This window comes from Buteo buteo, chromosome 26 (assembly GCF_964188355.1).
Source record: "Buteo buteo chromosome 26, bButBut1.hap1.1, whole genome shotgun sequence".
In the NCBI taxonomy this organism is placed as follows: Eukaryota; Metazoa; Chordata; class Aves; order Accipitriformes; family Accipitridae; genus Buteo; species Buteo buteo.
The window spans coordinates 928,681-953,453 of NC_134196.1; the positions used below are offsets into that span (position 1 = coordinate 928,681).

The following is a 24,773-nucleotide window of genomic DNA, read 5'->3' on the forward strand; positions in this document are numbered from 1 at the left end:
TTAATTGATCCTTTGACATTTATCTTTGTGTTCTTGTGTTTCCCATCCAGAAGGTTCACACTGGTGGGAAGTTTCCTGGTGTTTCTCAGATCAGGAATCCTAACCTGAGGTGACTGGTGGCTTAAGGAGATGCGTGCAACCTTCCTTCTACCTCCGTGTGCAGGCAAGAAGATGAAAACAGCTAGCTGTATTGAGAACATTCCAGTGGGTTGTAGAAGCCCACTCTTCTCTCTCTGCCTTCACCATAGACTCTGAATGTGATGCTGAGCAAATCACATACACCCAACTTTTCAGTAGTGGCCATGAGCTGTTTCCTTTTGTAAGTAGAGGCAGCCAGCCACTGTGGTGGCCAAAATTAATGGTCAGCATTGCAGATTTTTAGCTGTGATCTGCCTATGAATCAATTCCCCTGTCTCCAAAATGCCTGTGATAATGGTTTGGTTTTGTAGGGGTGACTGGAAGACAAAAGTCCTTTTGAATTTGGGAACTGCTCAGCAGTGATAATAACGAGGCAAATTGAAAAGCCCAGGAGGGAAGCAGAGTTCTGTATGCTGTGCAGTGCGCTGCTGGTGTGCAGATAAATACGGCCACAGAGTGAATAAGGAAGATAGCCTCATTCGCGGAGCACTTCTGTGTGCTGAATGAGGCAGTGGGTCCAGTAGAAAGGGGAAGAATATAGGATCAGTTAATTAAAACTGTACCTCTATTATTATTTCTGTTTCTGGAGTTTGGTCCTTCTCCACAGTCCATTTGGTATCAAATCAAGGGTGGGTAGGAATAAAATGCTTATTTTTAGAGACTCTTGTGGGGTTGAAACTTACATTTGATATCAAAAGCCATTTCCTGTCCATATTTGAAGTTGGTATCATGCTATTCTGCAGCAGTTGCTAGTGGAAACTGTTGATGTATTGGTACGCTTCCATTATCCATCACTCTTCTCTGCAGTTCGGGAACTGGAAGGCGTGCAGGTGGCTTCATTTTAATATCTATTTAAAGTGTAAATGGCTGTCTGCAGTGCCCTTTGAAAAGGCAAGGGCTGTTGGAAGCTTTCAACGCTGGTGGGAACTTAGAGTGCACATGTGATATAGTGGCAAATGTGATGTAAGATAATTGCTGAAGGCTTTGAGGGTTAAAGCTAAGACATTTGCCCTTTGAGTACCTGTGGGAGCTCTGGAAGGTGGCAGCACTGGGAAGCAAGAGGAAGGCAGCCCCCAAGGAAGCAGTATGGTGGGGGGTGACATGGTGGGGGGTGTCAGCCAGCCCAACCCTGGAAGGGCTGGGGATCAGATCAGGAGAAGAGTGCTTTTGGTTAAATAATGACAAGTGGTGCCTAAACTGTACCTGTTAATCTGGTTGTGTTGAAGGTGGGAATGCAGATAGTAGCCTTGTTTTGCATATCGGGAACAGTCAGGCATAAAGTTTCAGCAGACCCAGAAGGCAGAAGGAGTATAATTTCTCTGTCTCATACTAGAAATCTGTCTTCCCAGACCTGCTGGTGGTGACTTTGCAGCCATGATCTTAACCTTTGTAAAATAGGTTATGTGAAACTATGCAAGTTGAGATGAATCCATGCATATGAAGGATGCTGTTATAAACAGAGCAATTCCAAACAGTGAAAGATACGAGAAGCAAGAGTTCAGGGTCTGTGGCTTCCCATCCATTGCACCTTCTCATAGAGAGAGCACTCTGATGAAAGAAGCGCTCCATCTTGCTTGGATCCCATTAAGATCAATGATTCTGGGGAAAAGAGTAAGGTTACAAAATAGGGATGACGATTTGTTCTCTCAGCTCCACCTGGCGTGACACATGCATGGCTCTGCAGTGTTTTCCACCTGAACTGCATCTAGATCTGACTCCACTTCGCTGATATTTGGAGACATGTGCAACACAGATTGGTCACAAAGTTAGGAATGGGCTAACTTTCCTGATCGTGGCTTCTCTGAGCAAGTAGTGTTTTTATCTATAGCATATTTGTTGGCCTAAGTGGCATTGATTTTCCCCTGGGCAATAAAGGGCTCCTGCATGACTCCCAGCTTGCTGCTTTGCCAAATTTTGCTTCTGTCTCCGCAGCAGGGCAAGGGTAGAAGTCATCTAGGGAAGGATGAAAGGAAACAGTCATGGTAGAAAGCATCTGCTTTTCATTAAGCTTCGCCTTAGAAGCAGATAGTGCAAAAATCTGTTTTTTCCCTGTGAGTGGAAAAATAAAATGGGACAGAGACCCAGCATGGGAGAAGTTCAGCGTAGGTGCTTAGTATGTGTCAAAGCCATAGTCATCTGAACGTGAATGTTCGTAAGGGCCAGTGTGCAGTGACGGCTCCGTGGGCACTACAGGTCAGCCCGGTCTCACTCCTGCGCTGCACTGATTCTGCTCCGAAGCACGCTGGGTCTGGATGGGACTGTGCTTGATTCTTCATGACCAATAGCTGCTCGAGGGTTTGTGAATCCTGACCCGAATGCCCTTGTTTGCTAGTCACGTTGTGAAAGTAGTATGGAAACGTTCTCCTTGGAGGCCTGTGTCCTTCCACCACTCATTGCTGCCCGTTAGCTGCAGGCACGGGTGCAGCAGGCAGCTGCCCAGGACAGCAGCGGGAAGATGGTGAGGGGTGAGCTGACTGCCATCTTTACATGTGCTGGCACACAGCAAGCGTGGCCTAAACAGCCGGTCCCCGCTCCACGATGCCTGGGGGCAGGATATCCCCTCCTTGCCCTCTGAGTTCTCTGCTGCAGAGGGAAGCACAGCTGAAGGCTTTGGGGTGGCTGGATCGGTCCTGCCCCCCCAGATCTCCGCTGAACTGCCCACTCTGTCCACAACCTTTCCTTTTCCCTTGTCCCAAGTGCAGCACATCGCAGAAAGAGCCCGGCGGGTCCCCTCTGATTTCCCGCTCCTATGGAAGCAGCCCGGGAGGGGAGAGCTGAGGGAGCTGTGAGCCGAGGGTGCAAATGGCTGGAGGGAAGGGAGGTCTCCTCTCCAACACCTGAGGGGTTAGGCTGAGGGGGTGGAGGAGGCACTTGTCCAAAGCACAACAGAAACTCGCAGAACTCCCCAAAGCCCTGGCCTTTTCCTGGACCTCTCTCACCTCTGCCAGAGCTTTGATGACCGGATCAAACAAATGCTTTATAATTTGCAGAATCTGAATTTCAGGGGGAAAACTCTCCTCCTATGCTCAGCTTCATTTATCTCCTGTTGTTTGGGCTCTACCACACTTCCACCCATGATTCCCTTTTCCCCAGCAAAAGAACAGTCGTGCCTCTCTATGGGCGTGCAATTATACAGCAGGGACCACTAGATTTACTGCACCGCAAATACAAACTTTGCCTTTATTGCAGCAAGGTCATTGCAAATCTTCTGGTAGGCACATGGCAAAAAAAAGCAATGCCTCCTCTGATTTCTTTGTCTTCCTGCTGTGGGATTTTAAGGTCTCTGCTAGGTGTCCATGTTCTGTTATTCTGGCTTGGGTGTTGGAAATGAGATACTTAAATTGATGGACCCTGCTGAGCCTCTGCAGCTCCCACAGATTTCACTGGCAACGCATCAGCATTAAAACCACACCCCCAAAAGCTGGTTACCTTAATACAGAGTTAGCTACTGGCCTGCTGCAATCAGTCTTTAGGAACCTAGGGCTTGCTCTTTGGGAAACTGAGAAAGACCTTGTTTTGTTAAGATCCACTGGAAGGAAAGGGGAGTTACCTGGAAAGGGTCTCCCCCTGAAGCAGGAACTGTGGAGGTCCTAAAGGACTGTAGCCTTTCCACCTTCAGGGCACCCCAGTATCTCCTCCATTCTCTGCTTCCAGCCTGCGTGCCCCAGCTTGATGCAGTTTCTCTGCCTCAGTTTCTCTGACAGTACGCGGCACGCAGAGGGGATGTCATTAACTGCGGGAGTGAGGGGCACATCCCCCTTGAGCTCAAAACAGCTCTCAGTGGCCAACGGGAATTGAGCCACGGTCATCTGCTCAGGCCTGATGGTTAGAAAGTTTTTGCTCATCCCCCCGTAGAGTTTCTTCTTCCGCTTCCACTCGCCCTGTAGGTTTCTCATTGGCGATAAACCCTCCCAATGGTGTTTGTCACCTCTTACGTGGGGACAAGACGCCCCTGACACGCCTCGTTCTTCTTCTACATGGCATGCCGCGGGCCAGCAAGGACCCATCCGAGATCTGCCGAGTGAGGCCGGGGCACGCTCCCACTGCTGAGTTACAGGCTGATAAAGCCGCGCTGGCCCTGGCGGGGGATGCCCGTGCCTCAACCCGCAGGAGCGCAAGCCGGAGCCAGTGAGGCGTTTGCTGGGCTCGCAGTGACCTCTAGTGACAATGCAGGGGACGGGGGCTTCAGCCGGCGAGGGGCTGAGAGGGCACACGCCGGTGCTCGGCGCTGGATGGTTTACGATGGTTTGCCCCAGGTTTTGGCAGAATTGTGCACATGAGCCTCTGGTACTGCCTTGGGGAAGCAAGCCTACTGCCTGATGAGGGTCTGCCTGCTTCGCAGACGACTGCAGCGGGTCTCAGGTGTCCCAGTCTCCATATACCTCCCCACTAAACCGCTTGGCCTCCCAAAACCCACCGGTGCTGCGATGGTGTTCGGGTCTTCTGTAATGTTTGTTCTTCCTGTTCATCTCATTCTCCCTCCCGTCCATAAATCCGACCCCCCGTTTCTTTCCGCTGCCCCATTCCTGCATGGCATCTGATGGCTGCCAGTCCACCCCTCTGGCTAGGTAGTGCCCCTGCTCCTCGCTTCTGGGATGGTCCTGAGTACGGCACTCCTGCCTCTCACCTCTGCCTCCCCTCCCCACAGCCTGGCTCTCTTGCAGAGCCTGCAAGCCCTTTCCAGAGCTGGGATGCAAATGCAGGGGTTCTGGTTTCTTTGCCACAAAACTGCTTGCTGGGATGCAAAGTGCAGGGGTTCTGGTTTCTTTGTCACAAAGCTGCTTGCTGTGCTGCAGGGTCGGTCATCCTCTATGTAATGCTCATGAAGGATCTCCTGCTTCAGAACGCTGTTTAGAAACAGAATCCCCTAAAAAAAATACGTTCAAGCTGTGCTGAGGCTTACCTCCCTGAGTCTGTAAACAAAAATGGTGAGAGCTTTGGACCCAATCTTGGGAGCTGCTAAACATGTCCCCAAAATGCTGAGCAGCCTCAGCTTTTAAGGACATCAGGAGGACCCACGGGCTGTCAGCAGCTCCCAGTGAGCCCTGCATTGCCCAGGAGCATGGGGGAGACCTGCCATGGCTGCAATGAGGAGCATGTGGAAATCTCTTTCCCAACCCCCCCCCCGCCCCCCCCGAACTCTGCATGCTGACGCACCCACCCCCCCCCGCCCATGCCTACAGTACTGCTTTTTCCTTGCTTTGCTAAGCTGCCCTGGTGTGTGCGTGTATGGTTTCTGGGCTCTGATAACAAGATAGCGCCTCATTCATTTGATATTCCCCTGTCTCTCAGAGCCACACAACCCCCTACCCTCCGAAAACCCTACGAAGTGCCTTTACTCACTGAATTACAGCTTAGCCCCCTCAGCTCCATGTTATCATCAGAGCAAGGCCCCAAAAGCTCTACAGTGAGGATGTCAATGAAATGAACCTTTTATTCTGGGAGTTGCTTCCAGAGGAAGAAATAATCTACGATGCCCCACAAAACTCAGGAAAAAAAGTCACATCCATCTGTGAGCGCCAGAAGCCAGGCTTCTGCCCACCTGCAGATTTATCTGGAAGGTGGAGAGAAGCAGGAGCACCCCCAACACCCCTTCCTTTAGCACCTCTGACTGCATTATGCTCTCCAGGTCATCTGTATGAGAGTACCCATACTCACAGGGCAGAGATCCACCGCGCTGCCTCTTCCCCTAGACCTCACGGCAGAGAGATCCGACTCTGCTGTCTAAATCCTGACACTGGGATTAGCCTAAGAGATCAGGTGAAGCATCCTGGCTTCGCATAAATCTCTGCTGAGGAGCGTGCCTCCTGTACTCGCCTCTAGGCATATGCGGGCTGGAGGTCCCTCACCCTATGGATTGACCCCTCTGGTCCCTGGCTATCCTGGTCCCCATGAGAAGCCTGAGAGGGGGTGGAACGGAGGAAGGCTGCCAGCTACAGCCTTCCACGCTAGGTTGAGCAGAGAGGCAATCAAGTTTCCTAAGCACTGTAACAGATGACAAGGTGTATATTTATACCAGATACCCACATACTTTGGGTGAATTGTGCAACATGAGATTTGTCATCATGCATCAGATCACTGTGTATCTAATCCAAAACCATGGCTCTGACAATGTCGGGAGAGCTGAGCTGCCTGCAGTGATGCACCTTGCCAACTGTGCAATGCAGGAACAGAGGGTCTGGGATTAAAATTCCTCCCCAGTTCCTCCAGCAATCAACTGGTACCTTGACTGCTCTTATTATCTGAGCAGGCAGAGCTGCAAATGTAAATAATCACAAGATTAGGCAGCCTTCTAAAGACAGCTAGTACAACTGCAGCATACATTTCTGGGCTGCCCCCTGGGCTGGATATGTTTTGAGTGGGATAATATTTCATGCTGATTTCACCTTACTTTCCTCCCTTAAATGATTCTTGGGCTAACTGCACCCTGGATGCCAGCACTGGAGAGTTACTCCAGTGCTGGAAGTGGCCCATAATCTTTTACACCATTCTTAGCATCATCTTTTATGCCTCCCATGATCTCCCCATGCCTTGCACACTTGGTTTTTCGTGTTGATGTTGGTGGTAGTTTGTTTTTCCTCTGTCGTCTTTGCTGCAAGGGAATCAAGCCATTCTCCCTCTCTGGGTGTGCTGGCAGACAGCTGCTTCTGTAATGGTGCTGCTGCCTTTGTGTTTGCAGTGCTGTCATCGCCTCTTGATCAGCCCAGGAGCCAGTTACTTTGCTTGGCCAGTTTTGGCTTCTGCAGTTCACAGAGCAGGGCTCTCCCCTGAGCTGTCTGCAGCGGCTTTTGCAACACTCCCATGAACATGTACAGATAATTTCAAACCTGTTAATGTGAGCAGTTATTGGACTGCTTCTTCCCAGCCTGCATAGCTTGACTCTGGTCAGAGCAAAAGTGTCTCTTGCTCTTGCCCCCTTGGCTGTCCCTCATTTTTAGCACCTCCTGCAGCTGAATTACTGTAGTCAAATGCCCTGAATTAGTCAGTTGTTTATGTATGCAAAAATCCCTTCCTCCTTGCACTGTGACCTGCAGAAAGATGACCAGGGAGGGCGAATCCTTCCTTTGCTCTGCAGTGGAGTCTCAGGCATAGGAATAACTTTGTTTCTCTGCTTCTCCTCTTCCAAAGCTTCTCTTCCTAGTGCAGAGATTCTGCTGTGAAGTAATGGAATCAGTTTTGGTCCTGGCCCCTGTGAGGCTTGGTCCCTGAAATCCCTGTAACGGCTCTTGCAGGAGTGCCATGACTTTGTGTCTCACAGTCTGTGTGGCCCTGAGTCAGTGTCGCTTCAAGCTGTGATGAAGATGGTTTTTGAGCAAACACCCATCATATGACACAACCAATAGCGCCATTTGCTCCTATCCTTTTCTGCTTCCTTCTGTTTTGTAATTGATTCATCTTTGTTAGCATTTGCTTTTCTGTTTGGTGTGTGTCGTGGTTTAACCCCAGCTGGCAACTAAGCCCCACAGCCACACACAGCCACTCGCTCACACCCCCCCCCCCCAGCAGGCAGGGTAGGGGAGAGAATCAGAAGAGTAAAAGTGAGAAAACTCGTGGGTTGCAATAAAGACAGTTTAATAAGTAAAGCAAAAGCCGCGCACACAAGCAAAGCAAACCAAGGAATTCATTCCCCACTTCCCATGGGCAGGCAGGTGTTCAGCCGTGCCGAGGACAGCAGGGCTCCATCACGCCTAACGGTGACTTGGGAAGACAAATGCCATCGCTCTGAACATCCCCCCTTCCTCCTCCTTCCCCCTGGTCTATATGCTGAGCATGACGTCCCATGGTCTGGAATATCCCTTGGGTCAGTCGGGGTCAGCTGTCCCGGCTGTGTCCCCTCCTGACTCCTTGTGCCCCCCCAGCCTGCTCGCTGCTGGGGTGGGGGGAGAAGCAGAAAAGGCCTTGGCTCTGTGTAAGCACTGCTCAGCAGTTAAAGAAAACATCCCTGAGTTACCAACACTGTTTCCAGCATGAATCCAAAACACAGACCCATACCAGCTACTATGAAGAGAACTGACTCTATCCCAGCCAAAACCAGCACAGTGTGTTCTGTCCTGCCAGTGCCCAATGTAATTCCCTGCCTGCCAGCCCCTGATGTAACAGGACTCAGAAGATGGTGGTGGGAGCTACCAGGTGTGGAGCAAACACTGTCTCATTTGGCATGCGTTATACTTCAGGGACTAGATCGGCTAGGTTTGCCAGATGCCAGAGGACCAGTGATTTTTTTCCAACTGTAGATTAGGGCGCCGATCCTTTAAAAGCCCAAGTGGTTTTTCAGGCAAACCAAGCTGCCCAGAGCATCCAGTAGCCTTCGTAACCTTGCTGAGCTGCCAATGATAACAGTTTGTGGTGAGGTAAAGTTTGTTGGAGACCATTGTTCAAAAATTGAGACTATTGCCTGTGACCTGTCCTGGACATCCCAACAAAGCTGGGATTGCTTTGTCATCCTGTAAGGTATTATATTGTCACGTGTGATCTGTGCCATGCTAGAAACAGGGCACGGATACCAGCCTAGCACTGAGCATGCTCCTGCAAATCTCCCTGGCTAGCATCCCCCAGTATTCCCACCTCAGCCGCTGGCTCATGTCTCACCTGCCAGTGTTAGCTTGTAGCCAGAGGAGCCTTGTCCCAAGTGCCTGACTGGTCTTTGCTTACCCTGCACTTAAAGGACTGCCGGGAGGACAAGGCACAGCAGGACTCCTGGAACCTCCTGAGACCAAGGAGAGTGTCCACCCGTCGCGCACCACGAGCCTTCCCACGCCCTGTTGCGTATGAGGTCCTTCTCTGGTGAAACTTCGGCTCCTAATGATTCATGTCACTGTTCTGCCCTTAATCAGCATGTGTCTTAGCTCTCCCTAAGGTGGATTAATTGATAAAGAAAAATTTCCTACCCAGCTGATACCCGCTAGGCCTTACCTCTCCTCAGAGCTCACAGGATTGTGCCCCAAGTTTGCTAAGATCTGCCTGTGTCCTGGGCTTTGGACTCTCTGCTCAAGCTCTAGAGCTCCTGAGGTGTTTGGCCAGACAACTCTAAGGAGGCAACAGCTATACCAACTCAAGTGGCTCAGGCAAACACTTCGACAATTTTGCTTTGGGACTCACTTGTGCTGAGGATTGGTCTAAGGCATAATAAATCCCGCAGCATCTTAGGCACCAGCTTCCAGACGAGCTTCTGCCAGAGTGCAAAAGTACATTTCCAGCTCTCCTGGGTGTGAAGCAAAGCCTGGCTCTGGGACTGTTACCGTTGCTCACACTACTTGCTTGAGCCTGCAGGAGCTCTGAGAGTTGCTCTGCTTCCTCCTCCCCTCCAGAATAGCGAATCTCATATACTGACAAACAAGAGAACATGGTGGTAGTTCATCATCTTAAAGGGGTGAGCTTTGATGCAGTGAAAACAGCAAATGGTTCTGTTCACAAATACCTGAAACACTAATGAAAAAAAAAAACAGAGCAAAACTCTTTATAATAAAGGGAATCAGATTTTATTTTTATATCCTCAAAGTTAAAAATATGCATTTCAAAATATTTACAATGACTATGTATGAAATAACGTTTGTTAATGAAACAGCAACATACAGTACTAGAATATATCCACCAAATTGATAAAGTCTACATAAGAAGAAAAAAACGTAACAGAAAGAGAGAGGGAGGGGGAGAGAGAGAGAGAGGTAAATAGCATCCATGCACAATCTGCACCTGCATGTTTTTTTATATTCTCTGCCTTTTAGATGTGGATGGAGTCACAGGAAGTTTTCACCTCTTGTCCCTTACAAATGCCACTCATGACTGAGATTCTTCAAAATGACAGAAATTTGTGGGTTGCAGCAGTACCAATGCTTTAGTTTCCCATGCCAGCCTTTCACATGGGGACCTTGTATTACAGAGTGGACTCAAAATCTCTCAGCAACCCTGGGAGGTAGGTGTAGTTTTATGGAAGAATTTGGCAGATGGAAAAGCATCAGGTTATGTGACTGGCCTAAGGCTGTGCAGCAAGGAGCAGAACTCACAAGCCCTGCCTCATGTCTCCTAATCTCTCATTAAGGAATACATTTCCTCTGCTAACCAGTATCATCTGCCTTTGAGATGAGCTGTGTCACAAGGTGGGCCTCTCAATTAATACCATGTACTGGGTGACAATGTGGGAATAAAACCCTGCCTACAGATAAGGACTTGTCTCAGTAAAGATCTGTGGTGTTGCAGTGCTGTTACCATGTTCTGGAGCTGAAAAGAAGATTTTAGTGTAGGCACACACCCAGATGATTCCCTCCCTGCACGTGCATCATTGAGCAACTGCATCCTCTGTAATTAGGAACCCCTGTGAATCTCCCCCCGCCTTCCCCTCTCTCTCTCTCCCCCCCTCATCATCCACGCCTGTATATTTGCCCTTCCTACTTGTATCTGATTCAACCATGGGAATATCAAATACTAAACAGAACAGCAAAAAAAGTTGCTGCCTTATTTCTGTAGATATTTTAATACAAATTTAATCTGATTTCTATTGGGTTGCTTCTCAATTTAGTGTCTTTAACTTTGACATATGTGCATATATATATATATATAAAAATGTAACAAAAGGTCCATCCCGTTTGTTTCAATGGCCAAAAAAAGGGGTCATAAGCCTCACTGCCCAACCCACAAGGCACACCAGAAGGTAAGTGAGAAGGGCTCTAGGAAGGGAAAAAGGTGTAGCCCTTGTTTTTGTGGTGCCCTTCAATCATCACTGCTGAGCTTGAAGCTCTGTGAAGGTAAGACATGACTTTGCAGAAAAGGAGAAGAGCTGTGTGGGTCACTTGCAGATTTCTGGCGCAACAGCCCCGGGAGTGCTAGATCAGTTGGAGCTGTTTCTCCCTCTCTTTGGTGAAGGAGTTTCTGAGGATTCTAGCTTTGTTAGTGATTTTTCTGTGGTGGTGGCAGTGGTGATGATGGTGGCTGTTTCTGTCTATTGGCCCAACAGTTCTCTCAGCAGAGCAATTCTTCCCCATTCCCAGTAGCCAACCCTCTCCCCTGGACTCCCATCAGCCTTATTTTTTCCTAAGAACAAGGTACAGGATGCTGATGATGAAACTGAAGCAAAAGCAGATCCAGGCCAATATGAAGCAGTAGCCGTGGTGAGGTCGTGTGAACGGTACCATGCTGCCTGTGAACCGAGCTGTGTAAATGGAGACTCCAATCAGAATGCACATCCCTGTGGGAAGGACGGGGGAAAAGAGGGTTGGAAAATGCACAGAAACCGGTATTGCTGCAGGACTTCTGAAGCACTGTTGTCTCCTGAGATTGTAATGCGTGTCTTGTGCCATATGAGAGAGGGGCTGCTGCCCTTTAGGCTTATTTATGGAGGATTTCTCTTGCAGACGTGATGACATAAGACACTCGGGGCTTGTTTAGTGGGTGCCATGGGGAATAAACCTTTGTTAGGAGGAAATCAGTAATAAGATCTGCAGACAGTTTGCTGCTACATGTTGAATCCCATGAGCAGTAGCTGTCTAACTGTTTATTCCCCTGCCCCCCAAAATACTTGAATTCTTTTTGTTGCCTTTCAAAGGTATTTTGCAAAACCCACTGGGCTTCTCTAATGAAAATCTGGAAATGTTTTCGTTATATACAGTAAAAAAAACCCCAACACTTTCCAATTCCTCAGTGCTTTGGTTTTTGTTTTTTCAAAAAAAATGGGCCACTGGAAACATTTAGCCGGCTGACAACCTCCCCTGATGGCCATGTGTGCAGACACGTGCAGCTACTTGCACCTGCAGAGGCAGCGGGACGCACGCAGAACCCTCGCAAGGCGCGCGTACTTACAGCAAACCAGCATGATGGCTCCGGTGATGTAGAAACGTTTGCCTTTCTCCAGGGTGAACAGCTGGACAATGAACATGACAAGCGCAATGACGGAGAAAATGATTGAGAGGATCATAAAGGCTTGCGCGGCTTTGAGGGAAGCTGTGAAAACACAGGGAATAGATTTGAGAAGGTCAAGACTCAGCCTTGGTAATGTGCACCAAGGTCCTGCGGTTCATCACCACAATGAAAATTCAAATACGCCTTACCCTCACCACCACTGCCGACTGGCAGCTGCTGGCAGGTCTTGTTGCACAGTAGCCAGAGTCCCCATGAGGCCGTTCCGAAACTGGAAGTACCCACCATCCACACCTGAAACGGGATGAAACAGTTGAACAAGGCGGGGAAGGCGACCTGCCTCGCTCTCCTGGCCAGTTGTCAGACGAAGCCCTAAGGGGAGCGGGAGTAGCCCAAGTGCCACGAGAGCCAGCACTGCCAAAGTCCGCGTGTGCGGGCAGCGGACGAAAAGCCTGGGACATGCCGCAGGCTTCCGAACCTGGGAGGCACCTGGTCCGGGCAAACCACCGGGGAACTCCGTTCCCACGACCCGGGGAGGGGGAAAACCACTCAGACCCTTCCCAGCAGGGCGCGGGGGGGGCCCACCTTGGGCATCCCACCGGGAGCTGGCCTGTCCCACCCCGGCTGCCCTTCTTCTCCCTGAGCCCACCCATCATCACCCATCGCTGACCTACGGACCCGAGCACCCACCCAGCCGCCCGTCCCCCTGCCCACGGCAGCTGTGGCTCATCCAGGGTGGTCTTGACTTACGTTGGCAATGGTGGAGACGAAGAGCATGATGACAGTGGCGATGTGGACCACAAAGATACCAGCCAGTAGCACCAACATCTTGGGTCCCTTCTAGGTGGTGGCACCGATATGGAGAGCTCTGGAGGAGAACAGGAACAGAGAGGGGAGGTGAAGGGAAGGGCTGAATCAAAGAACAGCATTAGTACAGGCTTTATTTGCATGCAAGAAAACAAGGTGATTTTAAATCCATTCTGGAAGCATGTAGTCACCAAAAAACATTGCTAAAACCTTTGTCAAAATCTGCAAGGGAGTTGCTCAAGAGCTTAAAGAAAGACTGGAGGTAAAGGAACCAGTCTGGGAGGAGATGTAGAGCAGGGGTAGTTAGCTCGGGGGCATTTTAAAAATAGCTTGTGTATATACACAGGTTGCTTAAATTGGTGTGTGGTTATGTAAAGTAAAAATGACATACTCCAGGCCTACACTCCAGGAAGAGGAGTTTTTGCCCACAGGATTCAGAGAGGTCAGGAAAGATTTTCTCCTCCTGTTCCCCTTTTTCTTCTCGTGGAACAGCCTCCTCCAGCTGGTCTGGAGTGGAGGAGTATGTGTTCCTGGGCGCATCGGGTGTTGAACAGTGGTGCAGAGTGGTCTGGGGGGGCTACCCCTCCTCAATGGTCTGCTCTATTATGTGAAGAGGAGAATAACCAGAACAGAAACGCCACTGAGGTGTTCTGGGGCGGGGGAAGATGCTTAGGTTTGCAATGAAAACTGCCTGTTACCCTTTTAAAACTTGAGGCATGCAGATCTCTATTACTGCAGTAAGATTCTCTTGTAATGCAAATTCCTCTTTGGTTTGTTTTGGGGGGTTTTGCCTCTGTACCCTGCAAGCTCACAGTGCTTTACAGGCAATTTTCCTTCCAGGCATTACTGTCTCTGCAGTATAGCCACAGAAATCAAGCAGAAGAGTTTACTGGGTCCACTCTGTGGCCAGTGAAAGACTGCTTCCTAGAAAGTTTCACAGGGCGCTGTGGCTCTTGTGGTAGTGCTGGTACTGAAGAGCAGTATCAAGTATGTGATTAATGTTGGCTCTCAAGTTATTTTGGTCCAGGTGACTCAGGTAAGATTTGATGCTGTCACCATTTGTACAGGGTGTGGTAACATTGTCATAGAACAACACAATCATACTTTATGATGTCTTTCACGCAAACTGTAACGAAAGGCTTTGTAAAGTCCCATAAATATGGTTTTTTTAATTCAGTGACTCCACCTTCTCCACTCCTGTCTTTCCTCTCATTGTAGCCATGTGTGGGAGTGTATTCCTGTAAAGTGCTGCAGCTATTCCTTGCACTGCTTTGGATACCGTTGCCCAAACCACAGCGGGCAGGCAGGCTTCTCCTTCAGTGGCTCTTTGTCCAGTTCAGCATTAGCTGATGACCAGGAGGAATTCCTTGAGTTCAGGATGTCAAGGAACCAGCTCTGTTAGGTCACTCCTCCCACCCAAACGAGGCCACTCCTTAGAAGGACAGATTAGGTTTGGTGACGGGTCCTATCTCCTCAGCATCAGTTGTGAGGTTTCCTTCACCTGGGAGATGTCTCTGGAGCCCTTTAGCCCCGGCTTGCTGAACATGGGCTGGGCTTGCTTGTCTGCTTTGGGGTGTCCTAGCAAACTCCTTGTGCTCTAGGGTTTGATTTGCCTAGATGGCCCGGTCACCATATCCTCTCTTGTCACAGCACCTCCCTTAGTGATGATCTTGGAGAAAGTACAGCCTTCTTAGGAGTTCCTCTCTGACTGTAGTGACAGTCATTTATGAGTTCAGCATTGCTAAAATCCAGGTTCTCAATACTATATGCAGGCTACCACATGAACACACCTGCCCTGAGTGTTAAAACGGTTATTTCCATTGACTGCAAAAGGAACGAGAGTTTCAAAATGCTGGATGGCAACTGATATGGATATCACCACTGTACCTTGAGCTGAGAATCTATTGCTGCTGCCATGACTAAGTTACATATCTGCAGCAGGTGCCTTGAATAGAGCCTCTGAGTCAAATCTTCTCATGCCTTTGACTACTTGTCATCCTTTTTTCTGATTACCTTGGTTCTTACACAAACTGTAACGAGTGCTCTTGCCACCAGAGTATATTGGTATGCATACACCAAATGGTGGCAAATTTGCCTGCTCTGAAATTTGCCTTTACTGAACAGTGACTAAACTTTCTTCTTTCTTAGATGGATGTATTTTTCCACGGCCTCTTTAAAAACTAATTCAGTGGGGGTTATGCCAATTATTTTTGAGGGCCTTCAAAAAAAGCCCTGTAATTGAAAGACCAAAACCCTACTTTCATGACACCCTAAAAGACTAGAACAGTCATTTTAAATGCATCTTCTCTTTGTGTTCAGAAATGAAAATGAGGGATAAATGTTACTTTTCAATGTAAAAAAAAAAACAAAACCAAACCACCACACACAGAACTTTGACCAATACACTAAGAAAAAAACCAAATCCTTTATTCCATTTGCTTTTTCTGCCCCATTCTCGCATTGCTTGAAAGCACTGTTAGTTCAGGTGCTTTTAGTGCACCTACTTCCTGAGAACGTCAGCACCTCTCCCTGAATACACATGCTATCAAACGCAAACTCCCCCGTGATATGTGCTCACAGCTTAGTTTTGATTCTTTGTGAGTTAAAGCACAGGCCTCCCTCTCTATTCATTCGCTTTCCCCTTCCTTCATCTCTCCCTGCCTTTTAAATAAAACACTAGAGAACAATCCCAAAGGAGCAGTGGGTGAACTAACAGCATTGAAATAGAGTCATCTCTGTCTCTGATGGTATGGCACAGACTTTTCCTCCCATTAGACAGAGAAGCTGGCAGAGCATTGGTGACTGACAGGATACTCTTTCCATTTCTTAAGTGTGAGACATCTTTCTCCGCTACAGGGTGGGGTCACATTGCTGGAGCAATAAGACACAATTGAATGCAAATGCCTTTTCTTCCATTCCCCTACCTAAACTGCAGCTGGATTTGGAGCTTCTCAGGCTCTTCTTGGGCTATGAGTCAGTCTTAGCCTTCCTAGAGCTGCCAGTTTTTTCCACTGACTCACCCCAAAGCTCCCAAAACCACAATTATTTAACCCTGCAAGTGTTCAGGACACTCACTCTGTCAGTTTTAGGACTGCTTCTCAAGAACCAGTCAAGCAACCAGGTTGTGCATCCTGCATTGAGCCTCCTGGCATGTCTTCCAGAGGAGAGACCCCAGCTAAGCCAAGAAAAACAGAGCTGAGACATGAGATTAGAATGACTACTGAGGTAGGACAGGCTGGTGGGGAAGAAGGAGTGATGGTCGTGCACCTGCTGAACAGCCTGCATGAGTCAAGAGAAGATCTTGCACTGATGACAGCAGACTGAGTTTCTTTTTCCTGGGACTATGGATGAGGAGAAATAACAAGCCACACCAACAGTAACCATGAATAGCAATCACCGTAGCAGCCTTCAGCACACTAAAGCCTACAGATAAGCATGACAGACTCTTATCTGTGTAGAGACTGTTTCTCTGACCATGCTGGAGTACACATACTGGGGAACAACACATAGCTCTGCTGCACCCTAGTTCAAGTTCAAGCAGGCAAGCACTATCCATTAAAAACTAAGACAAAGTCTTCTCATGCAGGCCAACTGTAGCCACCCATATCACCCCTGTGTCTTCTTAAGTGTTTTGGATCCTTCTATCTGGAGGGCAATCTGGAGAAGTGAGTCCTTGCCCTTGGTTTGCTGCTTAGCAAAGCAGCAGGGTGGAATGCAAAGTGCCACTTGGAGATATGACAAAGGCCAACAGTACAGTTCCTCAAACATAGGGAGTGGGATACTCAAGAGGGTAAACCAGATTAGGTATTGGTCCTTTGCTTCTGGCAGAAAGTGCACTGCAGTGAATGGAGTAGAGAGGAAGTGTACAGGATGTTTCTTGCAGGAATAATCAGGTTGGTTGGGGTGAAAAATCAGAGCACTCTCAACTAAATCTGAAATATTTCAGATCTGAAGTGTTCCTAAGGCATGTAGCTCATCTGACTTCCATTCCCCGTCTCGTCTCTGAACTGAGGTTCCTGCTTGGGACTGCCTCTCCCAGGGTGAGTTGGTGAGGCGTACTGTGAGAGATGCTGGCTGAGGGGAGAACTCAGCCAATAGCCTATAGCAGCCTGTAGTGTCCGGGGAGCTGAGGATGTCTAAATCGCACCATCTGTGAGCACTGTGGTGACCTCTGACTCCTCTAAAACTCAGTTTTTCAGCTGAAGTCCCTTGGGTTTGATACATTCAATTTCTCAACAAGGGAAAGATGGCATTTCAGGGAAAGAGCAAATTGTTTTGGCCAGAATGTCGACAAAAATCTCCATAGATTGAAAGCAACCAAGATGAAAGAAATTCTGCCTTCCCCAGCTGCCACCACAGAATATAAGGAATACGGCAGTGAGTCAGATCAGTGGTCTGTCTCACCCAGTACGCTGTTTCTGATGGTGGCAGGAGGAGGTCCAAAAAAGAGAGAAAGCATGTGAACCTGGCCACTGTCTGAGGTGGCACAGAGTCACACCAGGAATACTGGTGGTTCGAATCAGGGCCAAGGCTGCTTGGAAAGGAAGGGGAAAATTGGAGAGGATGGGGCAGAAAATAAAAACTATTTGATATTATTTGAGATGATAGCCACAAACTGCCACCTTTGTCACTGCTGGATTCCTCACTGCAAAGCCAACCTACAAATAGCAATGCTGCCATGATGCTGGCAGTAAGGGAAACCTCAAGGTGGGGTAAAACCTTCCGCAGAATTTGTAGATCTGCCTTTTGACTGAGCTGAGGCCCTGACTGCATCTTAGCCCTGCTCCAACTGCACGCCTTGGCATTGTGTGTGATACGAGCATGAGTCCTCATCGTGGCCAGGGTCATTTGGCAGGATACAAAGATGTGAAGATCTCTGTGATATTCTGGGGGCATGGTGACTTCGGACCCGTCACATTGTTACTAGAAAAGTCACAACAACCTTAAACAACAACAGGGAAGGATCTTTTTGCTTTCACCCTTTGCTCTGTTTCTTGCTTCAGATCCAGCTGAATCCTTGCTGACTCCAGACTTTTATAAACCACTGTACGCCAGCACTGCTGTTGACAACCTGGTTTTGACAGACCGGCCTGACTCAATTTACACATCGGATGCTTTTTATAGACATGTGGATGAGTAGGCTGGTGCCTCTGGAAAGAGATTTCACATGTGTGGGAAAAGGGTTGGGCAGGAGGTGTGCGTGGGGACACGGAGACCTTTGGAGCCTCTGGTTTATGGCAGGGAGAAGATTTTGTGCGTGCATGGGTGGTGGCTGTGGTGACCACGTGGGGTACAGCGATGCTGCAAAAGTAGCAGATGAATGTCAGCCGAAAGGAAAGTGTAGAGCAGCCTGAGGGGCTGCAACTGAAAATAAGCTTAAGTAAACGGAAGATTTTGTCTGGCTCTTGGGAAGCGTTTCTTGGCGATATGGTCTCCAAGGGATCAGGGGAATTGCCTTCCCAGGGGAGCGGTAAAGCCTCAGCATGTGAATCACTTCTTGTGGGACCAAAGTCCTCAAGAATCCACCCGTGCTAACAAACCTCCACTCGCTGAGAGATGCAAGGGGGTGTCACAAAAGATGACACACAAGGGTTTTCCAGCTCTCATGCTCGTGATTCATAGGAGAGTGGGGAAATATCAGAGCTCCTAGGGCAGACAGTGAGGAATTGGCATTTTCTCCAGAAGAAACCACCCTCGAGCGCTCAGCCATGTGACATCAACTGAAACTCCAGAGCTCGCTTGGTAGTAGGAAGGGGAAGAGACAGCTGCCCAGGGCCCGGCAGGCAGCCAGCCGCCGCCGCTGGAGGAAAACTCTGTCACTCCTCACACCAGACACACCAGGGAAGGGCTGGGGCTGATGGGCACCGAGCGAGAGGGAGGGGTGGGGAAGGGGTCCTTCGAGCTACTGGGAGCACAGAAGAGCTCCTCCGGACGTTTGGAGGTGCGGTGGGGAGCACCCTCACCCCTGAGCGCGCTGGATGGTCCCTGGGTGGGTTAATTAGATGTGGGAGTTGCTGTGACTCGCAGGGGTTCAGGCAAGATGCCGAGATACGCGAGAAGCGTTTGTGGGAGGACTGTCGGTGCGGGCGATGACATGGTGTGTGTCGGGGTGTGCATCCGCAGCTCTGCGCGGCTCCCTCTGTGAACGGGAATGTGCGTCTGTGGTTTCCCCGTGAGCAGACCTGAACCGTGTGTGTGAGCGTGTGTCTGCCTGCCTGCATGCTCATGCGCGGCTTCCTTATGGGTGCACGTATCTATCTGTGTGACTTTGACACTGACAGTGCCCACGTGGGAGAAACCATCTGACAGCTCTGACAGGAAAGTTCAGGTTACAGCGTGGTGTGAGCAAAAGTGCACAGATCATTTCTGGTGGGACTTCATGCTTTTCCTCCTTGCAACAGCCTTTAGATAGAGGTGGAAGGTCCGTGAAGCCCACATCAGCTGTGCTTTTGGCTGCATTTTTAAATTAAAACTGCAATTCTCTGATTTACAGAGACAGTTTTGTAAAGATCTTCCCTTTTTTTTTCAGGGGAGGGTAACTTTGAAAAAGAAGTGGCTCCTTATCAGATAGCGTCCCTCTCTCTCAAGACTGCAAAACCTCTGAATATGCCAGTACAGCCTATGAGACACTGAGGTCGATGCAACTTAGGCATCCAAAGAGTCTGAGCTTTTGGGTCAGCCTGCCTCGAGGCTGTCCTTGTTCCTGCAAGCCAACTTGGAAAAGACTGTGCAGGATTAAATTGCAAAATTGTGTGATAGCTCCTTCTTTCAACCCGCAGTACACGAGTGTTGGACTGGGAGGAGCAGGAGCGTGAGCAGAAAGCAGAAGCAAGACGATGCTGTGCAGCCTGGAGTTGGTCGGTGCTTTGTGCAGGGTGGGGTAAAGACGGTCGTGAGGTAAAATGCCCCATCTGGCTTCAAGAGGGCTTCTTACCCCTGTGATTAGCATGGGCTGGGGGAACGGTACAGGTGTCATTCTAGCTCACGTTACATGAGGAAACGGCTCTCCACCAGGCATCGAGAACTCCCCTTGTCAGCGCACACCACGCTGGCCTGGCTGCAGCCGCTGGAGGCCAGCTAGCAGGCAGGTTGGCTCAGCTGCCTGAGCTGGCACGACCAGCGGCAGTGCCAGTCTCGGAGCCCAGCTTTCCTCCAGCAGTGGTCCGCGTTCCTGGAGCTGGTCTTCAGCAACCCCCTGACCAACCTGCTCCCAGCTCTGAGCATTTTGCAGCTCTCCCCTCTTGCTCCCATGGCTCTCACTGTCCTTTCCAGAGGCTTGCTGGGGCCCATAGGGGAGATGTCTCTCCGGAATGAGAAGAATGTGGACGCTGGACCCAGTCGTGGCAGCTGCTTTCACAACTCCCCTCCTTGAGCAGACTCTGCCCTGCGAGGGCAAAAGGACAGCGAAGGTCCTTGCCCTGGATTTCCTCAAATCCAAACGTATTGCTCAGGTGGCCCCACATCACACGAGCTAAGCCTTCGGCGTGAGTCACCTGCTGTCAGCCACTCCAAGGCTCATAGTTCATTGCATTTCTCTGCATGGCTGGGGATGACCTAGTCCAGGATCTGTCCCTGGGCTCTCATCGTGGGTATCTCCCCATGCCTGAGGTACAGACTGGTTTTCACAGGGGAAAGGGGATAGATCTTAATTATGAGCTTGGCAAACCAGTCACTCCCTTGGGCAACGTGGGTTCTGGAGCTGAGTTGTCCTGACCTGTCCCTCCCTACCATGACAAGGCATGGGCTACGTTTGGTCTTACTCAGAGAGCAGCTTCCATGTCCTCTCTGCCCTGACGCAAACAGTTCAGGAGGAGGAGGGTGCGTGGAGCTGCAAATTTGGCCAGGGTTTCCTTTGTTCATTGTCCAGCTGTTCTAACTAAGGAGGTACTTTCCAAAACTCTCCCAGCGGGGTTTGAAGAAATCATGCTCCAGATGGCAGCCCCCAGATGTGCTGCTTTGCTGCCCTCCCTGCAGTGTAACAGCAGAAAGCAGTTTAAGAAAGGAGGCACTCTAGATTCGATTATATGGGGAACTGGTGCTGGACCCTGTGTCATGCTGTGGGATGACTGGGTGTGGACTGGCTCTGACAAAGGATCTGTATAGTCACATTTGAGCTGGTGCTTCAGCACGGTTATTCAGGGGCAGTATTACAGCACTGCGGCTACCAGTTAGTTACCAGTCCTGGCAGGGGCTGTCAAAAAAGCAGGGCTGGGGAGAAGAGCCTCCTTTTCTGTGCACACTGCTTTGCCTCAGCAGAAAAGACCCATGAAGTACTAAGAATCCATCTTCAGATGGGGAGATAGATAGGAAATCCCCTTCCTTGCCCTCCTTTTGGAGGTGTAAAAGAGCACCTCTGGGTCTCTTACTTCTCCCTGCCTTGAAGGAAGGGTGAAGAAATCTCATCTTTTAGTCCTTTTTCATTACTTTTTTTGCAGGAGAACAGGAGGAAGGAAAAAAATTAGGAGTGCCACACCCTGCCCTGTGTTGTGTGTGACAGTGCTGTCACCTCCCTATTGAAGGGCACATGCACAGGAGCCCATCGAGATCAAAGGGGTCTAGTAGTGCTATTTCTTGCCTTGTGGGGCACTTGAGTATCCAAGGGCAAATCCCAGCCCGGCATCAGGTGCCTTCCCCTTCGCCATCAGGTGTAGCACTCACTGAGGAGTGCGCCTGTCCAGCAGCCGAAGGGAACTGGGGGGGTGAGCAAGTGGACACGTGCCGTGGAAGGGGTGTCGTGGCTGCCGCGTGGGGTTGGTGGGGCCTGTAAAGCCCCATGGGAGCTGGCAGGGCTAAGGAAGCAGGCTGTACCCCGCCATTCCTCCAGCTTTTTGCTCTGAGGAAACTCAAGCAGGCGCAGGCTGAGTGCCGTGTGCCAGCCTTGCAGCTGGAGGGGGATGAATAGAGAGAAGGATTCCTGCTTGCAGCAAATCGTCTCCCCTATCTCATTATAAACAAGGCCCTGAGGTGGGTCTTCTACCAAAAAAATGCTGGCTATTATCAGCGGATCTCCCAGAACTGTTTCAAAATACAACCTCTGCTCCACCCCAGGCCACCAAACAGCAATTCCTGCATGCACTTGCATTGCTCGCACACTGCAAAATTCAAAGACCACCGGCTAGGCCAGCAGGGCCGGTTTTCCAAGCCCAGGGCCCTCTGTCCTCAGCAGGGTACTGGGGAGCACTAGCAACCCTGCAGCTCTGAGGCACCCGCTCCAAAACGGGGTGATTCTCCGCAAGAACGCAAGTCCCTCCTCCATGAACGCGTCCTTGGGTGCGGCTCGACTCCATCTCTCTCGGATGTCTACCTCGGGATGGCACGTGCCCGGTGGAGGTGCCCGGCTCTCGCACGAGGGTAGCCTGGATGAATGGCTCGGACTGTGTGCCACGGGTTTGAACGGTTAGTCATAGCTGGGGGGAGCTTCCGTGGGAGCCTACTGGGAGGAACTCCTTACGTGGGCGTGCAGCACCTCAAGTGAAGGAGCTGCATGTCAGGGTGTGCTTCCAGGCACTGCAGGGTTAGTGATAGTAAGATACGTCAGTTTTGATCCTTTTCCTGTGCTGATCCCCAAGGCAGCAAATAGAAACAAGCTGCCTTTAAGCCCGCACTCTCTGCACACAGTGCCCTGGTTTGACAGCTGTGTGAGGTGGGCTGGGTGGAGGCATTCCGCTGCCTTAAACCCCTGTTATCGTAGGAACAATAGCTAATGGGCTCCAAGCCTTCACACTTTTCATGCCCAGCTCCCTCTCATGTGTTTGCTCAGGAAAGAATCCCACTCCACCCAGAAATGTCAAGTGGGCAGCTCCTGGGCAAAGCTGCTCTCAGAGGTGCCTTGAGGAATTCAAAGCTTTTGAGAAAGTTGCTCTGTGGCCACAGCTTTTTTTCCTTTTTTTTTGCAAACCGATTTCATTGTTAATAGTGGTAAACGACAACTTCCAAAAATGCTTTCTTCCCAGACTGATTGCTGACTCCCCTGCAAACACTCGCTGCCTCAGTCAGCTTCCCTACCACTCACATCTATTTCTCAGGCAGGAGGCACTCCTGCATGACCGAACTGCAAGCAATAGGGCCAGAGGGGACCTCAAAATTCACAAAATCCATCCTTCTGCCACAAGGTTAAGGTGAGCTCAGCTTCTTGGCCATTCATATATAGTAACTGTCCACAGCACCAGCCTGAGTCCCAGCCATTCCCGGGCGGACTGGGCTAAATATTGTTTCAGGCTCTTTCAGACCCATGAAACTGTGCAGGGGTGGGCTGGGTTCCTGCAACAGGAACCAAAGCCTGGTGCCAAAAGACTGGCTTTGCTGCACTCCCTTTCTCAGACCTCAAAAATAGTTCAGATGTGACCGCAAGATACAAACCATAGCAGACAGATGAAGTGAGAGAACTGGTGAAGAGGAGGAGGGAGGGAAGGGGTGGTTGTGTGGAAAAAGGCAGGTGAATAAGGAAAGTTGCCAGTCTCTGCAATCCTACACTTCCCATCGGTGCCTCCCCCCACCGCACCCCACCACGCAGCCCGCGGTGCTCTTAGCAATTCCACCCGCTCCCTCACGTCGCCTCTCAGTGCTCCCCACCCCAGGGTCTGCGCTGCCAAGGAAGGCGTAGCATGGATTTCTACCCATCGTGTGGCTTTGCTTAAGAACTGGGGCTCGGCTTCAGCCTCCGGAGCCGGGACCCCAACAGAAAAAGAGAAGTCCTCTCCATTGTACCCCAAAGTCTGCACCGCTGGGGCCTCTCAGACTTCACTTGGAATGACTGTTGTTGTTTTAAATTAAAGCTTGGCAAACTACCGATGGAGGGGAGAGGGACGCGCAGACAAAAGCGAGCAAGAGCCAGAAACGCTGAACCAGCAGCCTTAATTTCCAGCAGGCGTTTTCCCACGTTTGTAAACAACGCTCCTCCGGCAGCACGCGGCAGCCTCTGCGTCGGGGCTGGCCCAGGTTGGGCACCCCGTGCCTGCGCCCCGGCTGCACATGCCCCGGAGGCCAAAATAACATTGCCGCTGCCAGCACTCGACGGTTGCAACCCGGGCACCTTGCAGCGTCGCTTTGCTCCCGTCACGCAGCTGGATTTCAAAGCAAAAGCTGGACGGTTAAGGCGCGTCCCGTAGCCGGCTCCCGTGCCAAGTTAAAGAGAAGTGGCGGAGCAGAGGAGGAAAGCAGGCTGGAGCTGCCGGGCGAGGGGAGCAGCCGCCAGGGAGGGAGAAAAGTTGCTGAGGATTTTCGAGAGCCGCTCTTACCGTGTGGGCTGGGGCCTGTCCTGGCACCTGTGGGAGCAGGAGCGTGCTGGGCTGCAGGGCTGGTGTCCTGGAGCGCGGAGCTGCAATGACGGGGAGTGACCCGGTGGTGCTTTAAGTTTCCTCCGGTGGTGCGGGAGGGTGGTGTCTTTCCACTCTGTTTTAAAGGAGTTACTATGAATCAGTCTGCCTTTAAAGAGAGGGAGAAGGGGAAAAAAAAAAAAAAATTAATGAGCTACGCCCTGCTTTGTTGGCAGGGAGTCAAGAGTCGCTGGGAGGAAAGCAGCAATTCAAAGAAATCTGTGCAGGGCTGCGTCTGACTCAGTGTGCAGTACAGAGACCGCAGCCTGGAAAAACGACTGACGTTGATCCAGCTGAGTAATAGAGGCCCACAGCAGCATCTGTTTATAAAACTGAACTTCTGGTTGTCATAAAAAAAAAAAAAAAGTATAGTTACAAATGTGGCAACGGGACTTCAACAATACAATCACTCAAACAAACAAACAGCCGGTTGGCAGGGGCATCATGAGCCTGGGTGAGTCACCACATCCCCTCCCCGTGCTGCACAGGGAGAAATCGCTGAGGTTGGCAGCACGGGGGGATGAAAATCGGACCTGTGGGGTTGGCATGGACAAGACTTTTGGGAATATACCAAGGAGCAGAGATGCTCAAAATGCAGCTCTGGCCTGGCGGTGACTCTGGAGCAAGTTGGCCAGATGGTGGTGGTTTGCTTCCACGGAGAGC

General features: G+C 50.3%; 1 protein-coding gene across 1 annotated transcript; it reads right to left on the reverse strand.

Moving 5' to 3' along the window:
- Positions 1-9,598: 9,598 nt before the first annotated feature.
- EMP1 (epithelial membrane protein 1) lies at positions 9,599-24,313 on the reverse strand. Its single transcript, XM_075057896.1, has 5 exons — positions 24,033-24,313; positions 12,739-12,856; positions 12,180-12,282; positions 11,932-12,072; positions 9,599-11,320 (listed from the first exon to the last, which is right to left on the reverse strand). The coding sequence occupies exons 2-5, from the start codon at positions 12,814-12,816 to the stop codon at positions 11,157-11,159; spliced, it is 486 nt and encodes a 161-aa protein (XP_074913997.1). The 5' UTR covers positions 12,817-12,856; positions 24,033-24,313; the 3' UTR covers positions 9,599-11,156.
- Positions 24,314-24,773: the final 460 nt, after the last annotated feature.

Excerpts from the sequence above, each read along its gene's own strand:
- EMP1 (XM_075057896.1), bottom strand. The coding sequence starts at position 12,816 with ATGTTGGTGCTACTGGCTGGTATCTTTGTGGTCCACATCGCCACTGTC. Across the intron at positions 12,283-12,738 it reads TCGTCTCCACCATTGCCAAC|GTGTGGATGGTGGGTACTTC; the intron begins GTAAGTCAAGAC and ends ATCCCGTTTCAG. Across the intron at positions 11,321-11,931 it reads AGCCATCATGCTGGTTTGCT|GGATGTGCATTCTGATTGGA; the intron begins GTAAGTACGCGC and ends TCCTTCCCACAG.